The sequence below is a fragment of the Acomys minous genome (assembly GCF_964271855.1).
Source record: "Acomys minous genome assembly, chromosome: 9".
In the NCBI taxonomy this organism is placed as follows: Eukaryota; Metazoa; Chordata; class Mammalia; order Rodentia; family Muridae; genus Acomys; species Acomys minous.
In genome coordinates this window covers 18,872,949-18,895,446 of record NC_140490.1, presented here as the reverse complement: position 1 = coordinate 18,895,446, position 22,498 = coordinate 18,872,949, and the positions used below count along the sequence as shown (strand labels likewise).

Sequence of the window (22,498 nt, the reverse complement as noted above, 5' to 3'; positions counted from 1 at the left end):
CACAGCCTTCACTCAGATACTCTCAGTTGCCGCATGCTGAGCATATGCCTTATTCTCAGCGCTTGCTTGTTTGCTTGTTTTTAGTAGAAAGGTGCCCGGTGGACTTCTCTTTTGTGACTACTTGAGAAGGTTGCCAAATATGTGAGAATAGAGTCTCAACAGTTATGGAATCCTGTTCTACGGCTTTTTAAGAAGGCCCAGATAGTCGTATGTCAGAGACAGGCGTGCTCTCGGTTGTTAACAAGCAGTACTCCGTTCTCATCAGCTGGCTCTTAGGGGACCTTAATTGGGGATGGTTTTGGCTACTGTTGTGCCATATCGGTGGTATAAATGGTTAGGACTCCAGATTAGATGAGTCCCTCTCCTGCCAAGGTCTCCCAGTGCCAAGGTCTCCCAGTGCCCGCCGTTGTCTGGCCAGCTTTTCATGTTGACCAGCCTCTCTTCTCCAGCACGTTTTTGAAAGGAGCATTTGAGTTGTTGGTAGCTTCTTTTAGTTTAGTTTAGTTTAGTTTTGTTTTTTTTTTGAGACAGGGTTTCTCTGTGTAATAACCCTGGCTGTCCTGGACTCACGTTGTAGACCAGGCTGGCCTCAAACTCACAGCAATTACCTGCCTCTGCCTCCTGAGTGCTGGGATTAAAGGCATGTGCCACCACACCTCGCTCTAAAGTTTTGGTTTTTTTAAAGATTTATTTATCTAATGTATATGAGTGCTCAATTTGCATGTACACCTGCATATCAGAAGAGGGCATAAGATCCCTGTACATATGGTTGTGAGCTACCATGTGGTTGCTGGGAATTGAACTCAGGGCCTCTGGAAGAGCAGCCAGTGCTCTTAACCTCTGAGCCATCTCTCCAGTCCCAGAGTCTTTATTTTTAAAGTGAAACTGCTGGCCTTCATGTCTCATGGGGCTCTGAAGACTTTAGGAGCTCCATAAAGCTATTTGAAATTTGAGGAGAGCCATTCAAGAGGAGCATGATAGCACAGGCCTGTAATCCCAACTACACAAGAGGCTGAGGGAGAAGGAGCAAGAGCTCAAGGCCTGGGCTATAGGGTGAGTTTGGGACGGCCTAAGCAGCTGAGTAAGACTGTGACTCAAAATTTACAGAAAGGAAAAAGTCTGAGGATATAGCCTAGTATTTGTAAGGCCCTGGGTTCAGTCCCAAGTAATGCCAGAAAAGGAAGGGGGGGGGGGAGGGAGGGAGGGGGAGAGAGGGAGAGATATGGGGGGTGGGGGGGAAGGAGGAAGGGAGTAATCTACAGTAACCACTCTTTGCCAGCAGTAACATGAGGCCATGGTGAATCCTCTGTGGTGGAGGGAGAGCTCCAATACACACCCAGCCAATCCCACTGCGAGACTCTGCATTTTAGTGTCCTCGGAACAGAAGCTCAGGGTGGACAGAGCACTCTGTCTGGGAGCATTCAGGAAGCCTTCCTGGAAGAAGCTGCTTTTGAGCCAGAACTTAACATGCATGGTGATATTTAGGACCATAGGAAACAGAAAAGCATGCGTAAGCCTGTCCTGTGCCCTCGTAGGGTTGGGATTAAGAATATGGGGATAATTGGGGTGCTTGAGTGGACCAGACAGGAAGAGTGAAACAAGTGAAGGGTGGTTGGGGAGTGTGAGGGGAGGTCAATGGCACCGAGAAGCAGTAACTTCAGTAGAGTACAATCTGAGCTTGCAGCTTATTGGAGATATTCTTTTTAAAATTAAATGTGTTCTTCCACAATTTCCTGTATGTATACTTCTTTGCTATCCGGACACAGCCTCTCTCCTACTACCCCTATCTACCCTGCCGTTTCCTACAAACCTCTTTCTTGTTTCATAACTGAAATGGCTGTGCTCTCAGTCTCAACCCTGAATGTTCCCAGGTAGAGCGCTCTGTCCACCCTGAGCGTCTGCTCTGAGGACACTAAATGCAGAGTCTCGCAGTGGGGTTGCCTGAGTGTGTGTCAGAGCTGTCTCCACCACAGCGCATTCACCATGGCCTCACACTGAAGACATGCTTGCTGTGGTGACTACAGCTTTTCACTTTACTTTGTGACCCACTGAGTTTAGCCAGGGCCTCTGTGTGGCCATGGGTTTGGAGTTATCATTTATAACCAGGCAAAGACAATGGTTCTCCTTCTCCCAGAATCTTGTTGTTGTTGTTTTGAAACAGGGTCTAGTGTAACCCAGGCTAGCCTCTAACTATGTAGCTGAGGATACCCTTGAACTGTGATTCTTTTGTCCCTACTTCCTGAGTACTGGGTTATAGGCATGGGCTATCACACCCATCTGAAAGGTTTTGCATGGCCATGTAGAGGAGCTTCATAGTATCTTGTCCCTACCAGCTCCATCAAATAGGACTTCTTTCTCTCTTTTTGAGATAGGATCTCACTATATAGCTGGCCTTAAGCTCTTATTTTTTGTTGTTGTTTTTTTTCTGTTTTCTTGTTTTTGTTTTTCAAGACAGGGTTTCTCTGTATAGCCTTGGCTGTCCTAGACTCACTTTGTAGATCAGGCTGGCCTCGAACTCACAGTGATCTGCCTGCCTCTGCCTCCCGAGTGCTGGGCTGGCCTTAAACTCTTAATGCCTCCTGCCTCAGAGTTTGAGTGCTAATATCACAGGCATGTGCCACCATGCCTAGCTAATCTTAATATATGGCAGAACTTACCTCATTTTGCAGATGATGAAACTAAGGCCTAGCAAAGTTAACAATTTTGCCCATGGCCTTTGTGCTAACTCAAGAGGCAGTTTAAACCGTAAGCTTTAAGCCTGACGCCAAAGCCTAGACCTACAGTGCAAAGGTTTGGCTGGAGCAGAAGTTATACTTGAAAAATCGCAGTGGGAGGCTGTGGCAATATTTCAGGTACAAAATGATAAGGACAGTGATGAGGTGGACAAAAATGGGAGGCTGGACAAGTCTAGGGCAGTCGGAGGCCTGTGTGGACTGGGGTAGGAAGGGAAAGGGGAGCGCCTATGAGGTAGTGGAAGTGATGGGCTGTGGCCTCTGGCTTCCCAGTGACTTACCAGTGTGGGAGGGACCCAGCTGGTCACCCTGAGTCAGAAGAGTTTGGGAAGAGAAGAATGACTCAGCAGGACAAGCCTGCTTCTGGTTCCAGGCTACTGCCCATCGCATTTCATCTTCCATGCCGCATTTCATCTTCCATGCCGCAGAGTGGGCACCAACACAGCGAGGATACAGAATGTCTGCCTAGGAGAGTTCAGAGAAATTCATGTCTGTTGTAGACCAGAGTGCAACAGGACCTGCCCAGCTGTGTTGAATAGTGTCCTTCACCATCCCTGTTCTGAGTAGAAGGAGTCAAGGCCCCAGAGCTCACTTCTTCTTTTCTACCACCCAGTGGCTGGAGAACCCAAAGCCTCAGAGACGGCCAGTGGGTCCTTAAAGATCACTTTGGCTGTAGTAAGCAGCCTTCTGAATCCCGGGACACTGGCACTGAAGACATTAGGAGGAAGATGTTGTTGAACGCAAGGACATTCTTCACTTCCCAAGGGATTACTCTCCCAGAGACTTTGTCTTTTGGAAGCTGAATCATTTGCCCAAGCACATTTACTGGCAAGCAGGCTTTAACAAGAGCATCATGGGCTCTGGCCTAGTGGCACACACCTCTAATCCCAGCATTTGAGAGGGTTAGGAGGGAGGATGGCTGCAGGTTTTTGAGGCCAGCTTAGACTACCTAAGTGAGACTGTCTTGCACACGCACACGCACACACGCACGCACGCACGCACGCACACACCCCCAAGAGCCTTAAAGCCACTGTCAGGACAGGGGCAATGTGAGGCGATCTAAGCCTTCTTCCCCAGAGCTGACCAGACTGTGGAGTCATGGTCCACAGCGCCCTCTTGTGGTGTTAAGTTGTCTAGCAGCTTTTGTTCTGGAGAAAAGAGAGCTGGTTGGACAGTGTTAAACAAGTGGCTCAATTCCTTCTGCCTGAGGAACGTTTACTTCAGGGTTAGAGACACCCTGGCATCTACTCAGAGTTCATTGACACCCTGAAGGCAGCACAGTTTGGGAGGACTCACTCCTGTGCTCTTCTTGTCTAAAAGCAAAGAAAGGGGAGAGGAATCGAGGCTGAGAAGAGCCCTACTCTCTCAGGTGTTGTAGGATGGCCCTGTTTAAATTAGCCAGTTAGCCCGAGCTGCAAGTGACTGTAGAGCATTTTGGAATAATCTGAATTGAGGGAACAGTAAGTTTAGAATACATACTGCTATTTAAAGGTTAGAGTGAAAAAAATAACATGGAGTGCTGCTGTATTTCTTTATATTGAACATGTGACAAAAAAGCAATATTTTGAGTTAAGTATATTAAAACTGGAAAGTAAGATGTGATGGTGTGTCCATAATCCAGCACTGGGCAGGTGGAGGCAGGAGGATCAGGAGTTCCGTGTCATTCGCAGCTCGGCTACATACAGAGTTCAAGGCTGCGTGGGCCATATAAGACTCTACTTCAAAAAAAAAAAGGAGGGCTAGCTCATTTTTTAGAGTATTGGCCTGGGTTCAGCCCCCAACATTACATAAACCAGGTATGGTGGTGTGGGACTGTGATCCTAGCACCTGGGCAGTGGAGGCAAGGGGGCAGGAGTTCAAAGTCATCTTCAGCCAATGGATGGCTTAGTTGATAAAGTTGCTCTTGTTGACCCAACTTGGTATTCAAACCCTGGAATCGCCTTGTGCTGGTGGTGCATGCCTTTAATCCCAGCACTTGGGCCGCAGAGGCAGGCAGATCTCTATGTGTTCGAGGCCAGCCTGGTCTTCCAGGACAGCCAAAGATGTTACACAGAGAAGCCTCGTCTCGAAAAACCAAAACCCAAACCAAAAACAATCAAACCCTGGAATCCATTTAAAGGTAGGAGAAAAGGTGTCCCCCGACCTCCCCAATGTACTAACCCACTCATGACCATCCACGCGTATTAAGCATACACACAAGTTCTGTTCTACCATCCACGCATAGTACGCCTACACACAAGCTCTGTTCTACCATCCACGCATAGTATGCCTACACACAAGCTCTGTTCTACCATCCACGCATAGTATGCCTACACACAAGTTCTGTTCTACCATCCACGCATAGTATGCCTACACACAAGTTCTGTTCTACCATCCACGCGTATTAAGCATACACACAAGTTCTGTTCTACCATCCACGCATAGTACGCCTACACACAAGCTCTGTTCTACCATCCACGCATAGTATGCCTACACACAAGCTCTGTTCTACCATCCACGCATAGTATGCCTACACACAAGTTCTGTTCTACCATCCACGCATAGTATGCCTACACACAAGCTCTGTTCTACCATCCACGCATAGTATGCCTACACACAAGCTCTGTTCTACCATCCACGCATAGTATGCCTACACACAAGTTCTGTTCTACCATCCACGCATAGTATGCCTACACACAAGTTCTGTTCTACCATCCACCCATAGTATGCCTACACACAAGTTCTGTTCTACCATCCACACATAGTATGCCTACACACAAGTTCTGTTCTACCATCCACGCATAGTATGCCTACACACAAGTTCTGTTCTACCATCCACGCATAGTACGCCTACACACAAGCTCTGTTCTACCATCCACGCATAGTATGCCTACACACAAGTTCTGTTTTGTTTTTATGAGCTAGGGATGGTGTTGTAGATACTTGCAGCAGCTCTCAGCAGGCTGAGGCAGGAAGATCATAAATAAGGCTAATGTGGGTTATACAGTGTAATGGCTACTATTGATTATGAACCGAACAGGACCTAGAATCACGTAGAAAAGGAAGCTTTGGGCATGGCTGTGAGGGAGTTTCTTGGCTAGGTGAATTGGGGTGGGAAGGCCCACCCTCCATGTGTGCAGAACCATCCCAGGAGTTGGCATCCTGGACTAAAATAAAAGGAGAGAGGAGCTGAGACTGGGAGTCTGTTTCCTGCTTCCTGACTGTGGCTACAGTGTGAGCAGCTGCCTCACGCCCTCCCTGCCCCTGCTTTCCCCTCTGTGATAGGTCCTGGACCTGGGAGCTAAAAAGCCTGCCTTCCTTACGAGGCTGTGAAGGGATTTTGAGGAAGCAACAAGAAAAAAACTAATCCACATGGTGAACTTAAGGTTATCTTGCTACATAGTTAGATCCTGGTTTGAAAAGCAAAACAAAATTATTTTACTTGTTTCTTCTTCCTGCTTTTTGTGTCTTTAGAAAACTTAGCATTATATTTCTACTGGGTGGCATCGTTCTGACTTAACACCTGACATTCCAGGATCTTCATGGGACAGAGAAGAGTCCCCACTGGGAACTGAGGGAAACTGGTTATTCCATGGTTCCCTTTGTAGGCAGCTTTCTGGCTTCTTGGCTACTTGTCTTATAAGTTGGTCAGTTCTGTCTGAGTGTTTCCTTCTCACCTTCCTTAGGAAATGTCAGTTTGAGGCCCCTGGAGGTTCAGAAAACCCTTAGGTAAAATTAAGTTTTGTCGTTGCTGTCATTGTTTTAATCTGTCCTTTTCTTTGTTGTACCGTCTCTGACTGGGCTGCCTAACCTGGGAAGGTTGAGTCTTTTGGAATATGTGAGTGCTCCTTACAATTGGGTCAAGGCCCTAAGTGGCTGAACATAGCACCAACAGAAGGAACGCGAGGTGGCGTGTGCCCTTTAGCTCATGTGCTTCAGACACTCTTCAGAGAAAAGAGCTGAAGGTGAACTGTGGTCAGTGCACTGTCTGGGCCTCAGAGGTGTCCAGAGGGGCAGCACCAGTGTTTTAGAGTTCTTCGTATATAATTTAGGCACCCCAAGACTTTGCCTCCAAATTTTGGAAGTCAGCTTTCTGTTATTATAACAAATACCTGAAATAAATTATAAAGAAAGTTTAGTGTAGTGTAGTTTTAGTTTTGTTTAGAGACAAGCTCTCACCTTATAGTCTCTGTGGCCTCAAACTCACTCTGTAGCCCAGAATGGTCTTGAAGGAGGTCAGTCCTCCCTTCTGCCTCCCAAGTGCTGGGGTTACAGGAGCCACCACTCCGAATTGTTTGTTATTTGTTTGAGGGTTTTTGTTTTGTTTTGAGATAGGGCCAGCTTTGTAGTCTAGGCTGGCCTAGAATTCCCTTTATAGCCTCGGTTGCTTCAACCTTCTCAATACTGAGATTACAAGATGCCCATCCAGTTTCCACCCATGGTCTGATGATATTGATGCTCTGGGCCCGTGTCAAGGCAGCGCATTGTGGCAGAAGAGCATGGCTGAGCAAAAGCTGTTTCCCTCCTGTCTGGGAAGGGAGTGACGAGACGGGGCTGGGAGCCCGCGGTGCCCTCCAAAGCACACCCTTAGTGGCCAAGCCCTTGTCACTGGGCACCTCGGAAAGGCTCTGCCACCCTCCTGTCGGGTCCCATTGAGGACCAGGCTTTCAACTCACGGCCTTCAGAAACATTCAAGATTCAATTATAGCTGCTGTGTAAATGACTTTCTCTTGTTTTTTATATTGGAAGTGGGAGCGGTGTCTTCTGTGTTCTTAGCTCTGACTGAGGATTCAGTAGGAACTATTCAAATTATTCAAGTTGGGGCCTTATGGGCCTCTCAGGAAGTGCTTAGATTTGACATGCTGGAAATTTTGTTTTATGTTTTGTTTCTATTTTAGGCATTTATCAATTGGAAAGAGGCTAAATTGACTTGGAGTTTTTTCAAGCAGTCTTTCTTGAAACAGATTTTGACAGAAGGTGAGTAAAGCAAAAGGTCATGTTGAGTAGTGGGAGCTCACAGAAGAAGCAAAGGATTACACAGGAAGGCTGACTGCAGAGTGCTTGTCTGGGGCCCCTTCACAGAGGACCCCTAGAATATGCTCGCTTCATTTTGTTTTAAACAAAGACAGGAACCAATAGTTATTTAGCTTTATATTTTACTTAAGTTGCCTACTTTAAATCACTTTATGACCTTACAAAAGATTTTTTTGCCCTCTGTTTAGGGATGAGAAATCTAGGTCTTTGTTAGTCAGCTTTCTGCTGCCGTGGCAGAACACCTGAGATAGTCAACTTTAAAGCAGGAAAGGGTTAATGTGGTCCAGTTAAAGTTTTAGCCCATGGTTACTTAGCCTTGTTGCTTTGAGCCCAAGGTAATGCAGTGCATCACGGTGCTAGCATATGGCAGGGGGACAAAGGGTGGTGTCCTTAGGGGTATGCTCCAGTGACCCAGCTTCCCCCCTCTAGGCCTGTCTCCGGTAGCACCATGGGCTGGGCTCAAGCTTAAACACACTTGGAGGAACACTTCATACCCAGTGCAGCAAAGCCTAAGTGGAAAAGCCCATATTAAGTAATTTAGTATATTCATTATAAAAGTGTTATCAGTGACAGGAAACTTGAAGATTAGAGAAAAACATAAAATCTCATCATTGTACCCTAACTTTTTATATGTTTTCAACTCTTTAAGAACTGCCTTTCACATGTGGTCCGTAGAGTGTATACGCTCTTCACGTTGCCCCTGTGTTTCTTGTACGCTGTGCTGGGTGCTGAGAACAAAGACAGATGAATGTAACAGGCCGTGGCCTCAAGAAGCGCATCCGAGCCGGGCGGTGGTGGCGCACGCCTTTAATCCCAGCACTCGGGAGGCAGAGGCAGGCGGATCGCTGTGAGTTCGAGGCCAGCCTGGTCTACAAAGTGAGTCCAGGACAGCTAAGGCTACACAGAGAAACCCTGTCTCGAAAAACCAAAAAAAAAAAAAAAAAAAAAAAAAAGAAGCTCATCCGCTCTACCCAAGCCGCTGATGCGGCGTGCTTAGCTAGTGCGTGGTGTGGGCTCTGCTTGGAGATTTAACTCAGTCAGCACAAGGGCCTCGTTTCCTAGAGTTCTGTTAGGAAACCAAAGAGGAAAAGAGATGTAGACTCTGATGGGGTCTCGTGCCCCCAGGGAGCCTGCGGGATGTGATGAAGAGCCTTATCTTGCCAGAAAACAAGGGGGAGGCAAAACAAAACAAAACAAACACTGTAGGTGGTGAGGATGCTCAGGCACGGGCAGACCGACCAGAGCTGCAGTAGAGCTAGCCCCGGGCAGGGGCAGACCGACCAGAGCTGCAGTAGAGCTAGCCCCGGGCAGGGGCAGACCGACCAGAGCTGCAGTAGAGCTAACCCCGGGCAGGGGCAGACCGACCAGAGCTGCAGTAGAGCTAGCCCCGGGCAGGGGCAGACCGACCAGAGCTGCAGTAGAGCTAGCCCCGGGCAGGCGGGATAACCTAGAATGACAGTGCGGCGGGGCAGAACCATGAGTTAGTGTAGAGGAAGCCTTAAATGCCGAGCAAAGGAGCCTGGGCTTACTGCAAATACTAATGAGCTGTTTTTAGGTGAGACCTCAGGAATTGACAGGGGACTATACGGTTGTCTTGGTATCAGGTTTTGGTTCCTAGACCAAGCCCAGATATACTAAAATCTAAGGATACTCAAGTCCTGTGTGTAAAATGGTGTTTTTTGAATATAACTTAAGCATTCCTTTCTTTTATGCTTTAATTGTCCCTAATGCAATGCAAGTGCTGTGCAAAGTTATCATTATACAATAATAACAACAACAACAACAATAATAATGCCATACATGTTCAGTCATGTTCAGCTCAAGTGCATTTATTTGGAATGTTTTTGATTTACAGTTAGTTGAATCATTAGAATCCCAAACCCTCAGATACAGAGGCTGACTGTATTTACAAAAGTTAGAACTGTGCAAAGTTAGGGAGGGTAAGAGTAGCACGGAGAAGCCGAGTGTGGTGGCGCACACCTTTAATCCCAGCACTTGGAGAGAGTGGGGAGGGAAGGCAGAGGCAGGCAGATCGCTGTGAGTTCAAGGCCAGCCTGGTCTACAAAGTGAGTCCAAGACAGCCAAGGCTGCACAGAGATAGGAACCTGAGAGGACCCACAGGGGCCCCTGTTGCGCTCCCTTGTCTTTACAGGGAGACAGAGCAGAGGGAGGAGTCTGAGAGAAGAGGGAGCCCTGCCTTGTAATGCTTTCCTTTTTGAGTTGCCAGCAGGTCAAAATTTGCTCTTTGGGGCTGTCGCCACTGTTTGGTACTCTGTCTCTGTCATGGACAGGGTGATTCATTTGTGGAAAAGAAAATTCAAGCCAGGCATAGGGGCACATGCATTTAATTCCAGCACGCAGGAGGCAGAGGCAGGTGATCTCTGAACTTGGGGTCAGCCCGGTCTACATAGTGAGTTCCAGGATAGCCAGGGACTACTTGGAGAAACCCTGTCCTCAGAGAGACCTCCCTTAAGACTTGGAAGTCATTTTCACTATTAACATTTACAGTCTCCCATATTGTATTGGTAATAGGTTCGTTTTGAAATAATTTTTGCTTGTTCTTAATTTGTCTCCAAGATTCTGTCAATGAAGACAAAGCACTTCCTGAGCTACTGTTGTGAGATGGCATGAAGTCATGTTAGGACACTGAACTAATATGTATCTATCATCTATCTATCTATCTATCTATCTATCTATCTATCATTGGTTTTAGGAGACAGGGTTTCTCTATGTAGCCTTGGCTGTCTGGGACTCTTTTTGTAGACCAGGCTGACTGAACTCACAGAGATCTGCCCTACTCTGCCTCCCAAGTGCTGCAATTACAGGTGTGCGCTACTGCGCCCAGCTCTGAGCTGATCTTTAATTGGTTGTCTAATGTTTCTCTGAGAAACAGCCAACTGGAGCTGTGCGTGGTGGCACACACTTGTAAGCCCAGCACCAGGAAGGTATAGCAGGAGGCTCTCAAGGTCAAGGACACTCTTCAGCCCAAAAAAAGGTTATGGGGAAGGTGTTTATCAATTGGAAACATACAGAGGTCATAGGGAAAAGGAGAGAGGAAATGGACGTTGCATTTGAAATGCTAATTGCTTTGTTTTTCTGTTATAGGGGAACGATATGTGATGACGTTTTTGAATGTATTGAACTTCGGCGATCAGGGTAAGATGCAAGTCTGTAGTGTTTTAATTAAAGATGGATACCATTAGTCAATACTAGGTCTTTGATGATACCCTGTCATGTGACTTAAGTGGCAGTCCTGTTGGGATCCTTACTCTACCAGCTTCCTACAGGTCTCAGGTATCTATTTTGAGGGGTGGGGCTCTAGGAGAGAAGAGACAACAGCTCATCATCATAGTCACAAAGATCTGCACTCAGTTAGTGTGCTTGGATAAGTCTTTCAGGGTTTTTTTTAATGCTTATTTTTCAATGCGATACCAGAGTCATGGGAATAAAAGTAGCAAAAGACAAAAAAGAGGTGGAAATCTAGAAGGAAGCATCAAGTCAAACCGATAAAAGTTTCACATTGATGGCGTTTTTAAAGGGCTAACGATAGAAGTGCCTCTGTCTTCACTGTATTAATGGCAGGATTATGGTTGAATACTGTATAGGTTTTCCAAGATTTGGTACATAGATCTACCATTTCTTTAACCACGATGTGAATATACAGTTTATCTCAGAATTTACAAGCTTTTGGCTGGGATAGCAGCTTGATTAGTGGAGTGTTTTCCTGGCATGCACGAAGCCGAGTTCGATCCCCAGGACCCCAGAAAACAAAGTAGTGTGTGGTGCACACCAATAATCCCAGCATTTGGGAGGTAGAGAAGGAGGAATCAGAAGTTCAAGTTTTTCAGGCCTGGGCTACATGAGGCCCTGTATCCGAAAAAGAAAAAAAAAAAAAGATATAAAAATTTTAATTAAATGTTAAATTGTAAAAATAATTTTCATATAGTACTATAAAAAATAAGAACTAATATGTTTATTATTTATCCCTTTCTGTTTTGTAGGTGTATATGATATAGTGAATAATCTCGGGTCCCTTGTGGCCAGGCTAATTTTCCAGCCAATAGAGGAGAGCTTTTATATATTCTTTGCTAAGGTCCTAGAGAGGGAAAAGAGTGCCACGCTTCAGAAGCAGGTGAGGTCACTTCTCAGGTCATCTCCAGGTGAATGGAAAGAGATGTGGGGTAGTTTTCCTTCAGTTTGACCTCACACTTCCTTCTGGAGCTCCTCCTCCTCCTCTTCTCCTATTTTGCTTTGTTTTTTTGATGAGGGTCTTGTATCCCTGTCTGGCTTTGAACTCCCTTTACAGCCAAGTTCTTGGTCCTCCTGCATCCACTTTCTCAGCAGTGGAGGTAAAGACACGAGCCATTCTTCTGCCACTTTCTTGCTGTGGGCAGGACCAGGGCTTGCTTCTCTTCTCCCAGCTGCCCCTTTGTCTCACCCCGTTGTCCTCCTGTGTGATCTTACTCTTTGTTTAATCAGTTAATTCTTGGGGTTTTGTTTTTGTTGTTTGTTTTTCTGAGCCGGGGTCTTGTGTAGCCCAGGGTGGCTTTGACCTGAGCTCCTGCTTCCCCCCCACCAAGTGCTGTGATTTCAGTCATGCGACATCACGGCAGCTTGTGCAGTGTGAGGGATCAAACTCAGGGCCTTGTGCATGTTAGGCAGCCATCTCCCAGCTGAATAGATCCCAGCCCTGGAAACACTGACAATTCTGACTTAGTTGTAGAGGAGTTGTACCCTTTATTATTTCATTAATTTACTGCCTGTGGGATGCATATACGTGAGTGTGCAGGTGCAGGTCCCATGAGTGCACATGTAGAGACCAAACCAAGACATCAGGTGTCTTTTATATTTTCTTTGCCTTATGCCTTGAGAATGGGTCTCTTGCTGAACCAGAAGCCACCATTTTGACTAAGCTGGATGTCCAGAAAGCCTTTGGGATCTGTCCATCTCTATTCTCAATGCTATGGTTACAGGCCCATGAAGCCATGCCTAGCTTTAAAAAAAAAAAAAATTAACATGGGTGCTGAGGATTTGAACTTAGATCTTTAGGCCTTCATTCTTGCAGAGCAAACCCTCTTACCTGAGGAGCCTTCCCTGCTGCCCCTTCTGGGTTTTATGTAATTAAAAGTAATATAGGTCCACACTTTACATGTCTTAGAAGATACTTAATAAAATGCAGTTTATGTCTCGTAACTGAAGGTAAGAACGGGTTTGCAGTGACTTAGGAATCTTTTCCTATATGTACACTGACAGGAACAGGCTCTCGAGCCATCAGTCAGAAGAAGCACAGATCTGGCAGTTGCCTCAGCAGCACTGGAAATTGATCTTGAATGAGTTGAAAACTAAGCCTCCCCCTTGCCACCTAAGGAGCCATGACTCACTTCTCCCTTTCATTTGCTTGCCCTTGCCGGAGCAGCTGGAGCAGCTGGAGCAGTGGGCTGTCAAATGGTGCAGGAAGCAGGCCTGCATGAGGTGCTCTTTAGCTCAGGTTCAGCTGACTTGCTTCCTTTTCCCCTGGCCAGGAGGACGTTGCTATGGCTGCTACGGTTTTGGAGTCCCTCCTCAAGCTGGCCTTGCTGACTGGCCTGACCATCACAGTCTTTGGCTTTGCCTATTCTCAGCTGGCTCTGGACATCTACGGAGGAGCCATGCTTAGTTCGGGATCCGGTATGTGCTAGGCTCTGTAAGGGATTTGTTCTGATCTCTAAAGAGAAATTCAGGCCGTGTGCACACAGGGTTGACTTCTGGGCTATTGTGGGAAGAATGTCTGAATAGCTGGGCCTTTGACGCTGTTCTCTCACTCTCAGTGCACGGTCAGGATACGGTCAGGGGGCAGTCAGGGCTTATACCAGGACGATCCGCTCTCCATTCTCACTTGAAGAAGTAGTGAATCCTCCTTGCTGTATTTTGCCAAGTACTTCCATGTGTTTGCTCTAAGCAAGGGAGGAAAGCAGAGAGCAGGGTGAGTCTCTACTCGGTGCTAAACACATCTGAAGATAGTAAATACCTTGTAAATCTCAGAGTGTGGTAAGCCAGAGCTGTGGAAGGGTAACCCAGAGCCCTTTGCCTAGCATAGCATTGTGTATTCAATCTACAGCCTCTCAGTTTGGAAAGAGAAAAGCATGGGCTGTACCTATCACTGAAACACTGGGGCCAGGCTGCTGAGACCTGCTAGTCCTTGGGGCTTTTCACCATTTAAAGTGTGCTGGGCTCTCGGCTGACTATCCATTTGCAGTTTTTGCCCTGGGATGAGCAGAGATGTGTTCACTTTCTCAGGTCACTAGGCAAGAACCTGGATTCTCAGCCACCTCATCTCAGTGTAAAGGGCCCCATTAATACTGTTTACACTTCCCCGTTTCAGTTGCCACAGTGGGGTTCATACTCTTCACACTGGAGGGAAAGGACTGTGTTTCTACACCTTAAAAATGGTTGTTCAGGGCTGGAGAGATGGCTCAGTGGTTAAGAGCACTGCCTGCTCTTCCAAAGGACCCAGGCACCCACATGGCAGCTCACAACTGTTTGTAACACCAAGATCTGACACCATCACACCAATGCATATAAGTTAAATTTTTAAAAAAAAAAATGGTTGTTCAATTCGAGGATATACCTATGAAGCCTGTGGTGTGATTTGTGGCTTCCGAGGGTATGTACTTTAAGCAGTGCATTTCCACCAGGCAACTGCTGGAGGCCTCATCAGGAAGTTTACGTGCAGGAACTGGGGATCTAACAGTTTATGCCAGCTCTTTCCCCTTAGCAAGCAGCCCCCAAGAAATACCCTTGGCTCTAACACAACCACAAGATGCTGCCTAACGGACTGCCCAGCCATCATCATGCTCATTTGGCTGAGTAATTAATCATAGAGATATAACTTGGCTGCCGTCACTGTGCTGCCTCTGCCTCCCAAATGCTGGGTTAAAGGCATGTGCCACTACCCTCGGCCCAACGCCTTTTACTTGTGACCAAGGTCCCACCCCACCAAGCCCACACGCTCTGGGTAGCATCAGTGCTGTGTGCACATTGTCTGCTGGGTTCCCCTTATACCATTCTCCTTTCCTTGCTCTGACTAGTGTTCTGTGTCCAGATGAATTTCTTGTGCCAGACAGCATTCACACCACTGTTGTTCCCAGCCCATCCCAATAATGTTTCCTCATCCCTTAAGTAGTTCACAGAACTTGACTTTGCCCAGAAAACATTCTTTCATTAAGCAGAAAAACTGTCATATCTTCATGGCTTGCCCTTATAAGTTTATTTATTTGTTTATATATGCATGTATTGGTTTATTTAGGTGCCAGGAATTGAATTCAGAGCTTTGCAGGTGCTAAGGAAACACTCTTAACCACTCTCAGCCTAAGTTTTGTTTTTGTTTTTGTTTTGGTGTGTGTGTGTGTGTGTGTGTGTGTGTGTGTGTGTGTGTGTGTGTGTGTGTTTTGCTGGGTATCAAACCCAGGGCTTTGTTCATGCTAGACCATTGAGCTACTCCCAGCAGTAGTGTTGCTCTTAAAAGAAGAATTTCAGGTCAGTTGGGTATAGTGATACATGCCTTTAGTCCCAACACTTGGGAGGCAGAGGCAGACAATCTCTGAGTTTGAGGCAAGTTCCAGGATAGCCAAGACTACATAGAAAAACCTGCCTAAAAAAATAATTAATCAATTAATTAACTTCAGGTCAGTGAAATTATACAGCATGTACACTTTTGTGTCTTTTTGTTCTAAAGGTTTTGACATTTGTTCATACATAGATTCTATTTTTAATTTTTTTTTGTTTGTTCGTTTGTTAGATAAGGTCTTATGATGTATCTTCCTTGACTAGCCTAGAACTCACTATATAGACCAGGCTGGCCTACAACTCAAGGAGATTCATCTACCTCTGCTTCCTGAGTGCTAAGATTAAAGGTGTGTCCTACAGTGTCCTGAAATATTTTCTTCTTTTTGAATAATTTATTTTTAAAATTGTATGTGTATAAATGTTTTGCCTCTGTGTGTGTGTGTGTATGTGTGTGTGTGTGTGTGTGTGTGTGTGTGTGTGTGTGTTGCATGCATGCGTGGTGTTTTTAGAGTCTAGACAAGGGTGCTGGTTCACCAGAGGTGGAGTTTTTTACAGTTACAAGCTACTATATAGATATGGGGAACTGAACCAGGTCCTCTGAAAGAACACCAAGTGCTCTTGACTGCTGAGCCATCTCTCCAGCCCCTTTTAAAAAATATTCTTGCAAAACGAAGCACTGTAGCACACACCTTTAATCCCAGGGATTTTTGTGAGTTCGAGGCCACCCTGGTCTACAAAGTAAGTCCAGGACAGCCAGGACTACAAGAGAAAGCCTGTCTCAAAACTGGAAAAAGAAATTCTTGCTAAGAACTATTGCTCTGAATGGAAGGCCCACAAGTTTGCTTATCTTTTTTCCTACTGTTGCTCAGTTTGGGTGATTGTGAATAGAATCAGTACACATTTTGTGGACATGTGCATTCATTCTGTTGGATGGATACCTAGGATGTCATTGAATGGGCATTTGTTTTTATTAGAAATTGCTCATTCAGGGAACATGGTGTTGTATGCTTGAAATACCAGTTCTCAGGAGGTGGAGGCAGAAGGATCATCTTTGGCTACTTAAAGAGTTTGAGATCATCCATGGCTCCATGAGACCCTGTCCCCCCAAAACAAAATGACAACAATAAAAAGAAAAAGAGAAAAAGAAAGAGAAATTACTTGCTCATCTCTTTTTTTTAATAATAGCCCTCTGAAAAGAGAGGAATCAATCCCTTGGTAAAGCTTCTAGTCTCTGGCCTATAATTTTAAAAAATGACTATTTGCGTGAGCGCACACATGTGTGTGTGTGTGTGTGTGTGTGTGTGTGTGTGTACAGTCACCACACATGTGTGGAAGTCAGAAGGAGTTCACAGGAGTGAGTTCTCTTCTTCCATTATGTGGGTTGCAGGGATCAAATTTAGGTCATCAGTCTTGGCAACCAGCACCCTTACCCATTAAGTCGTCCTACTGGCCTTGCCCAACAAGTCTTAAAAATGCATTGCTGGGGCTGGAGAGATGGGGGCTCAGTGGTTAGGAGCACTGGCTGCTCTTCAGGAGGACCTGGGTTCAGTTCCCAGCACCCACATGGCAGCTCACAACCATCTGTAACTCCAGTTCTAGAGGATCTGGCACCTCGCACAGACAGCATAGAGGCAGCATCAATGCACATTAAAAAAAATAAATCTTTTTAAAAATTCATTGCTGATTGTAACACCATATCACTTTTTCCTTTTTGTTGTTGTTGTTGTTTGCTTGTTTTTTGAGACAGGGTTTCTCTGTGTAGACTTGGCTGTCCTAGACTTGCTTTGTAGACCAGCCTGGCCTCGAACTCACAGTGATCCATCTGCCTCTGCCTCCCGAGTGCTGGGATTAAAGGCCTGCAGTACCATGCCCGGCTCCATGTTACTTCAATTTAGGAAAAAGTTCTGTAGCTTTCACTGTGACCTAAAGGTTCTGTCTTGCAAGTTTCCTGCTTGCCCTGGGCCCTGAGCTATTCCCAAAGGGTGTTTTCAACCTGCTCAATTGAGATCCCCTTAATACATAGAACCACTGGTGTCTTCAGTGCTCAAACTAGCAAGCATCACCTCTGTGCTGATTGAAAATGCTTGCATCTTTGCTTGAGGACCAGATAAGCTTTTAGTTGTTTAGCAAGAGATCTGTGCAATTACTCTTCACTGTTCTTTTAATTTTACCTGAGTATTGTCGTCAGTGTCATGGGATACTAGGAGTCAAGTAGGCATGTCGTCTCCCATTGCTACCACTAGGTCCCATGACCCACTTGTCTGAACATGTGGTGGAGCTAATGGTACATTCCATTTGACTTTGGAATCTCTGTTGATTATTTGCTTGTAGGTCCTGTGTTGATGCGTTCCTACTGTCTCTATGTTCTCCTGCTTGCTATCAATGGTGTGACCGAGTGTTTCACATTTGCTGCCATGAGCAAAGATGAGGTTGACAGGTGGGTAACCTAGAAAGTACACCTTTATCATGGCCTTTGGTCAAAGTGAAGTAACTTGCTAATCCTTTTCTTTCTGAACATGGATTTGTCTACACTTTTCTCAGAGGCCATACTAGACCACAGTGTGGTACCTTCCAGAACTGACCACCATTGCCCTGGCCTTACCTAGTGGAGCTCGGAGGCCAGTGTTCTGCTTCCTTTAATGGGCATGGGGGCATCATCCAGGAAGGGCTGTGCTTGTTTAGGTGTGCAGTCAACCTTAGGAAAAGCTAGTCTTCCATTCTACTGCACCTCTGCTCGGATCCCTAAGAATGGGCCTCAACTCCAGAGGTTATTTGGTTGCTTTTCTTAGGGGCTAGAGAGATTGCTCAGCAGTTAAAAGCACTGGCTGTTTTTCAGGAGATCCAGGTTCAAGACCCAGCACCCACATGGCAGCTGACAGTCAGTCTATAACTGCAGATCTGACACAACATCCTCTTTTGGACTCCTTAGCTGGTACATACATGTAGTGTGCAGACATAGGTGCATGCAAAGTCACCTATGTATCGGTGACTTTTCCTGTACCTATGTATATATACACTTATATATGTGCAATCTATGTATATGTATATATATGCAAATTCTTGTCTCTAAGAAAGGGATTTGTAGTTCTTCAAGAATCTCAGGAATTCTGTACCATCTTTCTAAGAAGAAGGCTCAAAGTCAGATACATATTTCAACACAGTTATTCTCTCTTAGCTCCAGATTGGGACCCCTGCCCTGGAACCTTCCCTTGTAGTTGTGTTCACAATCTTCCATGGAGATAGTTAGAATTAGAGTTTCTTGTTTACCCTACTCTTACTGTTCTCCCATCATATCTGTACAGTCAGTCAGTAGCCCCTTGAGCATGTATGTATATTTTAAAATATCCTTCATTATTTTGATGTGAAATAGCTTAATACCTTTGATCCATACGCAAGGTCGCCAATTTTTTATATCCTAAATGTCAAAAATATTAGGGCCGTCTCCTAAGATGTCACTGTAAGAAGAAGACAAGGTGAAACGGTAGCAGAGAGAGTAGGAAGGGTGGGTGTGAGGGACGGCGAGTGGCCTCCCGTCCACTGTCCCCTGATTTCTGGATCCTTGGAGGTGCTGTTGAGAACTTGAGAGGCCTGGTCTGAGGAACACAGTGAGGAAGTGTAGCCCAGAGTCAGGGAGTCCTTCTCCCCTCCAAAGCAACCTCTGTCTGTCCTTATCTTAGATTGCAGCGCATAAAAGGCTGGTGACTTTGCTGCATTGTGACTGGAGTCTAGCCAAGATGCTAGCCAGACTGATGAGGTTGTTTTAGGGACTTGTAGCCTTCTCCCAGGCCAATAGAATTGAGTTTTAGGAGACTTGAGCCAGGGAAACTACTCATTGCCAGCTCCAAGCAGTTGTGAATCTGATGGAAATCGTTGGTCTGGAGTACAACATGACCTGGAGCGCATGTGTACATGCATATGACAGAAGCAAGGGTCCATAAAGCAGGAAGCGTCTCACTTGTGCACAGGATACGTTGATTCTTTTTATTCTCTTTAGTTTCATTTTCAAATGAACTGTGTCTCAGCACAGGTAAGATGAGATGGCTTGACAGGTAAGGTGCCTGCTGCCAAGCCTGAATACTAGAGTTCGATCCTTGGGACTCATGGGTGTAGGAGAAAAGTGACTCCTGCAAGTTGACCTTTGATCTCTACATGTGTACCACAGCACATGTGTACTCTTATATTCATACATAGACATGCATACAAACAAACAAAGCAATTACAACTGTAATTTAAAAGTCTTGAAGACACAGTATGGCATACTGAATTAATTTTCCAGCCAGTTGGTAGATCACATCCCATGATTTTACAGAGATTGTCAGCGAGCGCATGGTCACCTCAGCTAGTTAGGTTTATAGCTGTCAAAGTGCTTTGAGCCTACTCTTTCCTCATGGGTAGAAAAGTCTATTTAAGTTTAACTTTGAAAAATACCACATTTCAATCTGAAAGCTGTTTCTAACATTGAGTAATTTACAAATAAAATATAATCTAAAGCATGCTAAGGGTGAGATGTGACAGTGTGTAAACTAGGACTCTATCACACATTACAAGTTACATTTTCATGTTAACAAAGTAGTGTTTAGGGTTACACCTGGGTTATGGCTGGGCATGAAGGTACAACCTGTAGTCTTAGCTCTTAGGAGGCTGAGGCAGGGAGATTAGCTCAGGGCCTGAGGGTTGCAGATATTCAGCAAAGAATGCTTGCTTAGCTTGTGCAAACTTAGGTTACTAGGCTTAACTCTGAGCACCTCAAATGGAAAGAGACAGAAACAGACCTAGGAAGAGATTGAGAGATTCCTAAAGGCCAGCCAGCCTGAGCTATATATATAACAAGTTAGAGGTGAGCCTAGGCTACATTTTTTTGTCTCAAAACAAAACAGCAACAACAACAACAACAACAACAACAAAAACCAAGACAGAAAACAAACAAACAAAATCCAACAACAACAACAACCAAGAGTTGAGCCAGGTATTGTAGTTCAAGTCTATAATTCTAGTACTCGGGATGTTCAGAGTCAGCCTGGGGCCTGGTGTGGTGGTGCACGCCTGTAATCCCAGCATCCAGGGAGGCAGAGGCAGGCAGATCACTGAGTTTGACGCCAGCTTGGTCTACAGAGTGAGTCCAGGACAGTCAAGTCTACACAGAGAAACCCTGTCTCGAAAAACCTCCCCCCAAAATAAAAAACCAAACAAAATCAGCTTGGATTACAAAATGATATCCCATACCTAAAAAGAAAGAGAAGAGAAGAGAAGAAGAGGCACGCAGAGGCAAAGGCGCTTGCTCGCATGTGTAAGGCACTGGGTTTAATGGAGCACAAGAACCATAATAAACCAGCCCTACCCGTGTAAAAACACTGGATTATGGGAACTCAGCTGTGGTAATGTGAGCTCAGAGATCTTTCTATAAGTGGATATGGCCACTTGTTATGGAATGTTCTTGTCTTGGGGCAAGATACTCACCTCCCCACTTTGCTTGTCTCCCCAGGTACAATTTCACCATGCTGGCACTGTCTTCCTCATTCTTGGTCTTATCCTACCTCCTGACCAGCTGGTGTGGCAGTGTGGGCTTCATCTTGGCCAACTGCTTTAACATGGGCATTCGGATCACACAGAGCCTTCACTTCATCCACCGCTACTTCCAAGAGAGCCCCCACGCACCCCTGGCTGGCCTGCGCCTGTCACCAGCTCTTCTTGGGGTGTTTGCCCTCAGTGGTGGGATTACTAGTGTTTCAGAGGTAAGACTCCATGCAGCCTTCATACCACTTGCTTCTGCTGTGGTGTTGTCCACTGTTCGCCCCTCTCCCACCCAGCCTGAACAGACTAGTTAAGCACTTCTCTCCTCCTGTCTTCTCCAGACCTATACGTGTTCCGTCGAGGGGACAGGAGAAAGTCATATTTTCATGTATTCTGAGTTATGGCTGGCTTTAAGCCTGTAGGCTAATACTAGTAACCCCTAGCCTCATCACTGTGCCTTTTATCTGACTTGGAAGCTGGATGATTGGGCTAGAAGATGGCTCCTTGAATAAGAGTGCTTACTGCCTATCCTGAGAACCCAGGTTCAGTTCCCAGCACCCACCCACCTATAACTTCAGTTCTAGGGGATCCGATGCCTTTTTGAGGCATAAGGCACACGTACAGTGCACATATGCACATGTGTTGATGTATATACATGAACCTTTTAAAAAGCTGGATGATAACGTCTTTCCCTGGTCTGTCTGTCTGGCAGTGACACTATTTCTTTCCCCAGGCATTCCTCTGCTGTGAACGGGGCTGGCCAGCTAGGCTGGCACACATTGCTGTGGGGGCCATCTGCTTAGGAGTGACCCTTGGGACAGCATTCATCACAGAGACCAAGCTGATCCACTTCCTCAGGACACAGTTGGGTAGATCCAGACTCAGTGACAAAATGACATGACTTTGATGATGCTTTGGCACTTTTGGTATCTGGACTCAATATGAAGTGGGTCCTTGGACATGCGTTGCTGTGCAAAAAGCCTTTCTGTGGAATGAGCCACCCAGGAGGTGAGACTGAAGAAGAGATATGATCCAGTCCAAGGCTTCCAGCCAAAGGAGGAATGTTCTTTTTAGTGAAGACCAAAAGACCTTTTTGTTAACAAACTCTGTCTTAGATGTTAATAGTTAACCATCATTTGGCCAAGAAAAAGCAATGTAACCATTGACCAACACAAGAAGAGTTACTTTTTCTAGAAAAAGAAGTAAGGAGTCTGAAGTTCCACACCAAACAAGAACAAAGTGTGACCTAAGAATTGTGTCTTTCAGCCGGGTAGTGGTGGCTCATGCCTTTAATCTCCAGCACTTGGGAGTCAAAGGCAGGCAGATCTCCAAGTTCCAGGCCGGCCAGGTCTACACAGAGAAACCCTGTCTCGAAAAACAAACCAAAAAGGAAAAAAAGAAAACTGTGACAGCTGGGTGTGGTGGCGCACGCCTGTAATCCCAGCACTCAGGAAGCAGAGGCAGGAGGATTGCTGTGAGTTCCAGGCTAGTCTGGTCTACAACGCGAGTCCAGGACAGCCAAGGCTAACACAGAGAAACCCTGTCTTGGAAAAAGAGAAAAGAAAGAAAGAAAAAATTGTGGCTTTCCCCGTGTCAGTGCTGTGGTTTTAGTTTTTTTGAAAAGGAAAATGCTGCTCGGTGAGAATATTTCTGAAATAATGTTTGCAGTCCTGGGGATTGAACCCAAGGCCTCATTC

The 22,498-nt window shown here is 45.8% G+C and overlaps 1 protein-coding gene across 2 annotated transcripts in view; it reads left to right on the top strand.

The window, feature by feature from the left end:
• The window catches only part of RFT1 (RFT1 glycolipid translocator homolog), a 37,621-nt gene extending 15,456 nt beyond the window's left edge, over window positions 1-22,165 (top strand). For both annotated transcript variants that reach the window (XM_084796886.1, XM_084796885.1), the window contains 7 exons: window positions 7,610-7,688; window positions 10,851-10,901; window positions 11,747-11,877; window positions 13,268-13,412; window positions 17,622-17,727; window positions 20,773-21,022; window positions 21,535-22,165. In XM_084796886.1, coding sequence (XP_084653012.1) covers window positions 7,610-7,688; window positions 10,851-10,901; window positions 11,747-11,877; window positions 13,268-13,412; window positions 17,622-17,727; window positions 20,773-21,022; window positions 21,535-21,702 — 930 coding nt within the window. In that variant the 3' untranslated portion in view covers window positions 21,703-22,165. The remainder of the gene's footprint in view (window positions 1-7,609; window positions 7,689-10,850; window positions 10,902-11,746; window positions 11,878-13,267; window positions 13,413-17,621; window positions 17,728-20,772; window positions 21,023-21,534) is intronic.
• Window positions 22,166-22,498: the final 333 nt, after the last annotated feature.